The sequence below is a fragment of the Haliaeetus albicilla genome, chromosome 10 (assembly GCF_947461875.1).
Source record: "Haliaeetus albicilla chromosome 10, bHalAlb1.1, whole genome shotgun sequence".
NCBI classification, from domain to species: domain Eukaryota; kingdom Metazoa; phylum Chordata; class Aves; order Accipitriformes; family Accipitridae; genus Haliaeetus; species Haliaeetus albicilla.
This window is the reverse complement of record NC_091492.1, coordinates 31,606,477-31,617,741: the sequence shown is the minus strand read 5'-3', so window position 1 is coordinate 31,617,741 and position 11,265 is coordinate 31,606,477. Positions and strand designations below refer to the sequence as shown.

Sequence of the window (11,265 nt, the reverse complement as noted above, 5' to 3'; positions counted from 1 at the left end):
CCCCCTGTAGCCTCCGGGCTGGACTGGCCCCTGAGCAGCCCCTCAGGCAGAGCTCACCCTGTTGAAGTCAACTCTGCACTCCTGCTGCTACAAGCACAGTGCTTAAAAATACTTCTGTTGCTTTTTGTTGTTAAATAACACAACCATTTTCTGTATACCATAAGACTATTAATTTGATGTATCTTTAAATGTTTACACAAAATGTCTACAAAATCCAAGAATATTTATCCATAAGTTTTACTGCAAAGTACTTAACATATTAACAAAAGTGGTTCTCTTTACATCAACGTTTTTAAACCAAGGAACTACTCCATAATTTAGAAAACCAAGGGTTACTCATAATTGCTGCAAGTAAAACAAGAAATGCCAATGACAGGCCTTTTGCAAGACACTGGGAATACGGCTCTCCTGCAAAAAAAAGAAGAAAAAAAAAAAAAGTATAAGCATATGAGAGCCTAATTTTAGTTTAGACAACAACCCAGAAGATACAGATTAAAGCATATACATAGCCTGAATAAAATAACAGAGCACAAATCAAGATGCTTCATACTTAGGAAACTTTGTACTTCCCGTAACTTTAGTCCCTGAAGTTGTGCAGATAATAAACACGGGCAGTTGCCTCTGCCCATGCAGTTCTCGGCACAGAGTCCGAGTGCCTTGATGCCCTTTGAAATGCCAGACATTTAACCTACAGAGGCTCCCACGAAATGTTATCCACCACAGTTTTACACAGAGGAAATTTTAAAAGCAACTGTCTTACCAACATGGCAAATTTTTACTGGAACTCATGTGGGCTGACTGAAAAACATACACTGGCAAAGTGAGAAATAAAGTGTCCCCTCTACCCTTCAAGGGCAATGACACACACTGACAATCCTACAATTACAGTAGGAAATGGAAAACACAGCAGTTATCATAAAGCAATATATTCTCCTTTGCTACAGAAAGCATACCTCCCTCCAAACTATACGGGGGAGTGAAAAAGAATCTCTCTCTGCCAAACAGATACTCACAAAATTTCAATCTTATTGAGAAAGGGCTCCTAGTAATTATTTTTTCCACTAGTCTAAGAAATCAATGCATTATCAAGCAAAAAATTAAACAGATTTTTTGGACCATGCTTTCTAAAAGAGAAATTTTAATTCCCTACTACAAAGCATTCTTTCAGACTAAACTCCACACACCTAACAATGTTTCAAAGTATGGCCAGTTCATGGCATTCCACATTGCTTATTATTTTTACCTGTATAAAACCGTGTCAATGGATAAAAAAGTTGTGGCCAGCACACATCATTTCGATTGCAGTCAAATTCTGTATAATTAATCTGAAATCTGGGGAAAAAAACCCAAACAAACGAGCTTTATTAACTACAGTACCAGAACACCAGCACAAGTGGAAAACAGAGTGAAAAGGTGTCCAGATTACGGGAAAAAACAAAACTAAACCACCAGCTTCTCGTTAATCTCTTACGACTTTTTTGTCTAATAAAAACAGAAGCCTCCCCTCTTACTCCGTTTCTGTCATTTGTGATAAACATTTTCAGATAATGGATAGTTTGGGAGCCTCACTCAGCACCCCTTATCCACTCAAGTAAATGACACAGAAGCTTTTCGGCCAAAACCAAATGACAACTTTGCCAGGTAATTTATAGGCCTTCCTGTTCTTCATGCTCCTGGGGAACATTGGCACTAACAGAATTGTTACTCAGTAATTGAACCAGGCCTTCTTGCTCTGTACTGCACCAAACTTAAGTAACCTTTTGATCACCACTATTCACATTACATCTGCTTAACATAATGCGAAATATCAACATTTTTACAAAAATTACCTTGTCATTGGAATGGGTGGCTGAGCTGGCACTTTAATAAACTGAACAGAAGCAGTGATGGGAAGAAAGCTGATGCTGTTTTCACAGATAAGCCCGCACTGGAATTGCCATATGACTGTTGAGTAACTGTAAGAATATGCATAACTATTACTTGAGGGCTGTAAATGGAAATTTAGAGCCTAAAAATAACTATGAAAGGATAAAATACACAGTATGTAGGAGAAGGTTGATGATCTCTGGATTTTCAACACCATGCAGGGAAAGAACTTGCAAACTCTGGAAATGAGGTAAAGTGGAACAGAATCCCATGTATTTGATTGGGATTGACTTGGCAAAAAAAGAGTGGAAATCCCCTGTTTCAGGAAAGAATAAAGCATTTACCACAGCTCTCAACTAGAGCTCTACATTGGGGTAAGCCAGAACACAGGACAATGTTATCACTTCCACTACATGATAAGAAATTAAAACATTCTTCCGATGGAATGCCCTGCATATACCTACTACTGGCAGCATCATAGATTTTATTTAATATTTCAGTGAAGTAGAAAGATTGTCTACTTTTAACCATTAGGGTTTTTTTAGGCAAACCTGGTTGTGATCAAAGGAATTTGCGTTGCACAAATAAAAGGCATGTAAAAAATTAGAAATAACAAAATAACATCTTTGTTTGTAAAATTTAATCTGGATATGTTATATAAGCAAGTCTCAAAAGGAAATATTTATTTGTCAGATAGCAAGACACAACTTTCTCTACCTGATCTGCACAGCAAGAATCTCTTGCTGGGGAATCCCTTGTACTGCACCCACATCAGCAAAGATTATGCGAATATTCAGATTTGCAGGAATATCTGGACAAATGCCTTTTAAGCTTCCAGTGCTCACATTGATATCAGAATTAAATGGATCAAGACCTATGGAGGAGAACAGAGTTATTTAAATGGAAATATTATGGAAAACATTATCTTTTCTAGAGTTATATTATTGTCACAGTGCAGTGAAATACTGGTAACTGTCACACAGGAACACAGGAAAAAAAAAATGTTTTCTCTACGTAAAATACACATAAAGAAAAGGAGTACTTTATCAACAGAGAACTAAAATACCGAGTCATATGTGTGCAGGCTGACAGTAAAATACATGTTAGTGCAGCATCCAGGTACATATTGAGTTATATGCATGTGTGTACACATATATGGATGGATGGATCCAGATACACAGATCAGTATCTTTAGGCATTTGAAATGACATTTTGGGTTTATTTTGAGATGCTCCATTCATCATACGGGCATATTTAGACTACAAACAACACCACAAACCTCACTTACGTATAATTTCCACCCAGTCATTTAGATCACTGTAACTTGAATTGTCCCTCTTTCCAATGTGAGTAGCTTGTATTAATGAATTCAATTTCTCAGTTACATTTCCTCTGCAAAATAAGAATGTAAGATTACACAAAAAGTAAATCTGTACTGTCTACCATTCTGGATTGCAGCATTATTTCCTGACCTGATGTTATCACTCAACAAAAACAAAATTGAACTACTGAGTTATGTGTTGAAGGGAAGCAATGGCAAAGGATTCCACCCCCACATAATCCTCATTTGAATACAGAGAGCAAGTGAAACCATTATTATAATTTCCTGTGTAAAAAAAAAATGACACTATCAACCACAGAAAGCTGAAATGCATACATGAACATTTAAAAAGAATGTAACAGTGCTGATAGTAGGCACTTGTGGAGAAATGTGTAATAAGCAAGAGGGATGCAGGGAAAAACAATTCAACCTATGTAGCTCACCTTAAAAGGCTGCAATCTTCATTAATACCAACTTCTAGAATGCACCCAGAGAACGAATCTAGTCCGAATAAAACTGGTGTATAAGTTGCCGACATACATAAACCTCTGCCAGCTATGAAATGAAAACATCTTACTTGAGCTTTCCTATATCAACCTTTTGATCTCTAGCTTTCAATTTTGTGCAAAAATATCAAACATTAGAATGCAAAACACCAAGTGGTATAGTTAAAAAAATAGATACAAGTCCATTCAAGTTAAATTTTCCAAGAAAGCATTAGAGGTTTACTCACTGAAGTTTGAACAAGTGTCTAGGGAATAGTCTAGAAAAGCAAAATTTGGCAGAGATTCTTAACTAAAATATGTTTAAAAAAAATACAAAAAAAAACCAAACAAAAAAAACCCACAAAACCCACCAACATTTTAGCATTAACTACAGTTGAAGCTGCAACCTCACAAGCCAGTACCTGGCTGCCAAATGTTTAGGCTTCCAAAAGTATCAGAAGCATTCATATTTGCAGCTCTCACTGGTTTTCCAACTTGATAACCTAAACATAGAAGGGTAAATCATTAACATTGTGTAAGAATCTATAAGCATTAGCATTGTTTTAACAATAAACATCATCAATCTTGAAGTAAATGAACAGACATTTCCATTACAGTAGGAATACCCCCACTTTAAATAATCAATATCTATACAACAAAAGCCTAAGAACCAACCACTGCTATTACAATTGGCAGTGCATTAAGACAGGAAGGTGGGGGCTAGCAACATGAGGAAGTATGAAAGAGATCTAAAACATAGTCACTGATAATAATCTGTACCGTATGAAATTTTTTTTCTTTTCACTTTTAAGAGGCAAAGTAAAGTATTAATACCTGGATTCCCAAACAGTTCTGCTGAATTAGTACTCTTTAAACTTAGAAATTTGACTGTGAATCTCTGCATCAGTATTTCTGGTAAAAGAGAAAAAATATGACTTTACTTTTAGAGAAGTAAATTAGCAAAAAGTATGCTGTAAATTAGGAAAAGGTATGCTCTATGTAGGATACAAACTTCCATCCTTCATTAGTAACAGAAGATTCAAACTAATACAAATTAATGGAAATCAGCCCCATAAATTTTCTTCCTAGAGTCCAGGGGAAATTCTTTTTAAGAAGTATTAGTAAATAAGAGATTCTATCACAGAATTTCCATGCTGAAGAAAAAAAAGTAAATAAAAAATCGTAAAAGAAATTTCATCATACCTCCATCACACAAACTTCCGAGGAAGACTGTGACATTTATTTGCTCTATGCTCTTGTCTTTCCAAATGAACGTATAATGCTCTGCAAAAGTTACATTTTGACATAGAATCTCAGCAGTATGAAGGCTTTCTGGCAGAAGAAATAAAAAGGCCACAATGAAAAGCACTGCTAATGAGAAAGCTATGTTTCTGTAGCTGAAAAAGAACACATTAAAAAACTCTGGCAAAATTCTGGAAATTTTAACATTCATCTTCTTGAGAATTTATTTCATTTGTTTAAGTCCCATCTCATTAGGACAGTGTAACAATACAATCCCCTAACTTATCAATACTTTAATATCAGTGGTTCCAGGTCTTTTTGTAGCTAAACCTCTCCAGCAGAACCCAGCACTGGACTTTACATCACCAGCTGATGCACTTCGGTGGATTCAGGACTCCCTCTGCTCTCATCTCATCCCTCCCAGAGAGCCACCACTGCCCAGAAAAACACATTAGCTTGGATTCCATTAGCTTCATTTATGCTGCATTATCTTCCCACTGGCTGGGAACCACTGTTCTACATCAAGTAACTGCTTCATTGGCTCAAAAAGGCCTTAAAAAGGAATGAGAGATTACAGAACAGAGACATATACATCTGCTTACAGTCTGCCCATCTCGCCCCACTTCCATGCTCATACTGAAGGTTTTTTAAAAGCGTTCTTTGTATCTTTATTTTTTTTTTTTCTTCTCAAAAATTACTTTTAATGGAAGCTAAGGGACCCAATTTCTTGACCAACTTTAAATGAAGTTGGGGTAAATTAAATACTTTCTGCTTTGTAGTAAGCTGAACAGTTTACTTTTTGAGAATTAGATAACATACAAGATCCTTCCTAAGGATTGGAGCAGGTAAACATTTTAGGCATCAAAATAATATATTTCTTATATAGTCCAGGTTAGGCAAGAAACATATTTATTAAATGGAAGAGACGTACCACTTCCAGTGATGAATTTGCCCATGTCGGTGATGGTCCTATAGATGACATTTTGTTGGATGAAGTCTGAGAATGAAAGACAAACACTGCAGTAATCTTGACTAGTAAGAGAGACAGACATACTGTTTTCACATCCAAGGTGCAACCCTTGTTGTTAAGAAACTTGAGTAGAAAATTATTTGGAAAATTAATTTTGGTAAAGGACCAAACTGTTTATGTATTTTGAGAGCATAGCTAGTTCTCTCTGGGTCTTACAAAAGTAATATAGACGAACAAAATTAGACAATTACGGAGCGTAAAATAAATTATCTTCATGCTGGTAATCATATAACCTCAAACTCCAGAACGCCACTTCCTAAGTATATGCTTTCGTAATGCAGAAAGTAACCATTTCTCACTAATTCTAAAATGATGATACTGCACCCTCTTGACAGAAAAAGGGCTCTGCAACAGTCTGAAAATAATGCAAGAGGTGCTGTTCTGTCATGTGTAGCCATAACCAGTATGAGTCACCAGAAACAGATAAATGGGAAACAAAGGCCAATCCCACTATTTCTTGTATCCTAAGTCTTTGGAAATAGTGGGACACTTGCTAGGAGGTCATCAGAAACAGGAATAGAACATCCCCAAACACTGAACTACAGCCACAGATAACAAAGATATAACATGTAGCTACTATGTCAGCAACCCTTGGGTTTGCTCTGTTCTAGCAGCTCTGAGAAACATAAAACACATTTCTGTTAGGGTTTTTTGCAGCATACCTCCAGTACCACTGTTTATCCGGACGTCATGGGGCAGTCCTTCCCTGTAAGATGCTAGACTGGTAAGGCATTTGACATCAAAGTTCTGGAGATACGCTACAGGGGCATTTCCAACACACTGTCCAGCCATGGATCGCTGCAGGTGGTTCAACAGAAATAAGGATGTTGGACTCTTTTCTAGCCCCTTGCTTTTCATTTGAAGACTATTTGTTAGTGAAATGCTCCAAGTGTGTACTACAGCCATATATGACACTTTGACAAACAAGTAATCTGATGTTATCAAAATACCTCAAGCTGTAGCAAGAGAGAGGTTAAAATTTTAAAAGCACAGCTTTAGAAATAGTTTCAATATCCAGTATAGCTTCATCTTAATTTGTCAAAATAATTATAACAAACAAGTCTCTCTAAAATGCAAAAGGAATTTGAAAAAAGTACAACCAGATAACTAAGATTCAAAGGGAAAACCAACTATAGTGCTCAGTAATACAGCAGGCAAACCAAAAAATATAGAAACATGACAAGTCATAAACTATTAACTGGGTTGCCAAGCTTGCTTTTACTTCTTGAGATAATTAAGACACTTCCATTTGGGGGGATGGGCAGGGGGATCAGGAAGGATAATGTTTGCTTTTAATAAGAATTTTGTGCCTTTTTTTTGGGTGAAAAACATTCTACCACTTCACAACAGCAAGTTTCAGAATCTGGTTACAAAGCCATAAAGAGTGTGATATACAGAGAGTATCAAACAAACCAAGAGGAATCAAAAGCTCCTAAACACAAAAAGATTACCTGGGGGATGGTAAAATACTCATTTTCTTCTGTCATAATTGGATCTCCTTGTCCGTAACCAGTGAAAAGTTTCCCAGGAGAAGTTTGTAAAGGGATCTTAAATGAAGGAACTTTGGGTGTAGAACTGCAAATAAGTTTAAAAATTAAACAGTTCTTTACTCTCTACCTCAAACAAATAATTATACATTTGCTTTCATGTCCCATGTTCTCATATAGAACCAATGACATTTCTCCATTTGCATTTAAAGTTCACACACTAAAATTCCAATTTCAAAATAACTTTCATTATAAAAACAGGTTATATTTTTGGTAGTATGCCTAACGTGTGTGTTGAGAAAATAAATTTTCTTAAGACTTACGTAGAGCCATGGTAAAAGTAGCCAAGAAATGGTGTGTTGTTAAGAGAAGACTGTACACAAAGGAAGGGAAACCAGTCAGGTGTATATTCCATTGACTGAGAAGAGCACAGCTGATCAAAAGGTGGGTTTACATCCCCACCAAACACCCCAGTGAAACACGATTCATTGAATAACTGCTTCAAGTCTGGTGTACACTCCTGCAAGGGAAAAGAATGGTCACTTTGTTGCATGGTAATTGCATTACCATAGGCACTACAGCCATACTTAGAGGTAAATCAAACCGATCTTGTAGAGAGAGGTCATATTTACTATTAGAAATACTGGAAAATCCAAACAAGCCCTCTAGCCCCATCTAGCCTGAAGCATTCAGTACCTTTATCTCCAACCAGACAATAGGAAGAGCCTAGAAAATTTGAAAACACTTAATCAAAGTTTAATATGAAATAAGTACCGGATCACAGCAACAACGAACGTCACATGCTCCTGCTGTCAAGTCACAAGGACAAGAGCCCAAGGGCTGAAACACCTGGTTTGGGATGATAGTTGCATTTTCTGTAAAAGAATTAAAAATAAAAATAATTTAAAAAAAAAAGATAAAAATCAGATTAAATGGACTGGAATCCAAATAAACAGACAACAGGCATTGCAGTTTATTCCAAAAGTGTACAAACCTTTTGTTAAATTCCATTAATTATTATACAGTATCTCTTATTGCTGCCCAAATCCCAATTTTTACTTTTTCATATATGGAGGAAAAGAACAGACAAAATGCCATTTCTTCTTTAGCATACCTAAACACTTACCTGACACATTTCCTGTAAAGGAAGAGTTGGTATATATTTCAGCTTGAATCAGGAGACGCGCCAACATCACTGAATCACGGCAAGCTAAAACCTGAAGTGTTTCAACCACGCAGAGAGGTGCTGTGCAGCAGTCAGTGACATTCGGCAAACACAACTGCAGATTTCTAGTCAAGCTTACAGTCACTTTGGAAGTGTTCTGAAAAACGCAAAATAAAGTTTGACAGCTTTAATGGCTTGTATTAGATTACTCTTATTTATACCACTCATCAGCTTTTGAAAGACAAGTTTCAGTACCACTGTGTTTTGTCAGCACTACAATACAATAATATTCTTCCTCTATAAAATCAGACATTTGTTGAGAGTGGAATGACAAAGAGTTTGCTACCGAGATAAGCAAATACAGTGAGAATATGAACTGTCCACAGAACTTTTTAAGGCATGCACACAGATTAAGTTACCTCACAAATCACACACACAATTCTAAAGAAAAGAACAAATACTGAAAAGTGAATTTCAGTTTTTACAGCTACCTTCAGTTGAAAACTATAATGACTGCAGAGTTGCTAAGACCCCTAAGGAATTATGTATAACATAACACTGAAGGCAAGTCCAATATAGATGTTCCAGAGCTCAGGCTGTACAAAACTACTACTTTTTTATTTCTATTAGCTCCTTCCAGCAGATCTGAAACTGTCTCAAATGCTACAGCCAGCCAGGAAGTACAGGCAATTCTGGAGAGTAGGAAGACAACAAGGAACGAGCATCAAAGCTGCATCTCAGTAAACTCCAGCAAGGGCATCCACACAAAGGGATATATCAAGGAAAAAAGGCAAGGGCAAGACATTCAAACTGGTCTGTTAGTACATTAACATTCTGCTAGCATTTCATTAGCCCTTAACATATGACAGTTCAATCCTTCCCATTTTTAGGAAGAATCAGTATTTTACATACCGTACCAGGAGTTACATTCAAATTCCAATCACCAGCTCTTTTACTTCCACTGCAATTTGCAAGCTGCAATTTTCCTATATCAAAATAAAAATTTAAAAAGCATTCCACTGTCAATTAGAAAAGACTAGAAAATAAGAAGTATATTTAAACTCCTCTTGTGCCTTCAAGTAAGCACACTCTCAGGCCCAGCTGACAAGGAGTCAACAAAGGACTAAAGGGCCTAATCAGCAGAAGTCCTTTGGAGTTCCTATTTCACTAACTATTAAAGCACTAAATGAAGTGCATTGCCATTTCTCCAGTAATTTTAGTGTCAAAAATATTAATAATTCAAACATATTTATTTACATACTACTCAGGGGGAGAGGGGGAAAGTGAAGTGTTCTTACCTGTCTCTTCATCTATAGGACTTAAAATTACAGAAAAATTAACTCCTGAAGAATTTCCAAGAAAAAACGAATTTACTGTGGACCCTGACATATGGATAAATGAAGGCTGAAAGACTAAAAAAAAAAAAAAAAAGAGAGAAAGAAACAAGTCTTAACACACACTAACTGAAAAAGGTAACATCTGTAAGACATATTCGGGTCTTATGCTTGGGCTAGATTCTTACCTTCCTATAAATTCTCACAAATAGAACAAAAATATTTTGTGATGCCTAGTACAGGATAGTATTTACATTCTTGCAAAGTGCTAGAGCAGTGGATTCACCATAGTTTTCTATACCACGCGTTTACATTTGTCAAGATGCTCAGTAAGCGTACTGAGTAGTACACGCAGTAGTGTAACATTAAGGCAGGAGACTGCAGTACTTACTGGCCCATGCGGATACTACACAGGTCAGGCAACAACATATTTAGCATTTCTTGCCAACTCCAGTTTACACTTTTTAATTTCTTGTGGCCATGACAGGTTATCAGGGGCGTACCACTACCTTCGATCCAGTAATTGCAGACTACTGCCCTCAGCATGCGGACGTACTTTCAAGTTTACGGCTCCAAGTTGGGAGTTTCACTAGAATTTCCTTTACAGACTTCACCAAGGTTGGAAGGTCCAACATAAGCAGCTGCACCTTTCCCTCACCGAGTCTCCCCCAACGCTAAGCAGTGGCAGAAAACTCCAGGGCCAGCACCTTCGGGTTGGGGCTGGGGCACCACAGGCCCCCGACCTCCTCGGGGCCTCCGTGGCCTCCCCTCATGCCCACCCGGGCAGGACCCGCCGTCCGCCAGTCAGGAAAGGCCCCGCCGCAGACCGACCCCCCTTTCCCCACACCCGCGGCCGCCCTTTTGGCCCCCTTCGCTCAGCAGATCCCTCACCCACCCGGAGGCTGCCAGTCATGGCGGCCCCTGACGCCCTCCACCCACCGGGGTCCCAAGCCCGCTGTCCGGGGCAGGGTGCCGCCAGCAGCAGCGCCCCGAGGAAAGCAGCCTCCATGGCGTCTAAGGAGGGCCGCGCCGCGAAGCCAGCAGCCGCCCGCCCGCCATCTTGCAGCGACAGCGCGACGCCATGGCAACGGGAAGGGGCGGGAAGCGCTGCCGGCGACGCGGCCGCCTCACGGGGAAGGCGGAGCGGGGAGCGCAGGCAGGCGGCGGGGGCCGCCGGCCGGTCGCACACCCCGGCTGGGCTGCCTCACGTCCTCCTCCTCCTCCTCCTCACGGTGGCAATCGCACAGCTGAAAGCGGAATCAACCAAGACAGCCCAGACACGTCTGTCCCTATCTCACCTAACTCCAGGCAGACCACGTCCGCCACCGGGCTCTT

At 38.8% G+C, this 11,265-nt stretch overlaps 1 protein-coding gene across 1 annotated transcript; it reads right to left on the bottom strand.

The window, feature by feature from the left end:
* Positions 1 to 172: 172 nt before the first annotated feature.
* On the bottom strand, positions 173 to 11,032 carry TCTN2 (tectonic family member 2). The gene is made up of 18 exons (XM_069794821.1): positions 10,870 to 11,032; positions 9,895 to 10,008; positions 9,509 to 9,582; positions 8,558 to 8,753; positions 8,206 to 8,306; positions 7,755 to 7,951; positions 7,396 to 7,519; positions 6,607 to 6,742; positions 5,846 to 5,911; positions 4,876 to 5,004; positions 4,507 to 4,584; positions 4,095 to 4,175; positions 3,631 to 3,742; positions 3,155 to 3,258; positions 2,584 to 2,740; positions 1,830 to 1,955; positions 1,244 to 1,332; positions 173 to 408 (listed from the first exon to the last, which is right to left on the bottom strand). The coding sequence occupies exons 1-18, from the start codon at positions 10,937 to 10,939 to the stop codon at positions 293 to 295; spliced, it is 2,070 nt and encodes a 689-aa protein (XP_069650922.1). The 5' UTR covers positions 10,940 to 11,032; the 3' UTR covers positions 173 to 292.
* Positions 11,033 to 11,265: the final 233 nt, after the last annotated feature.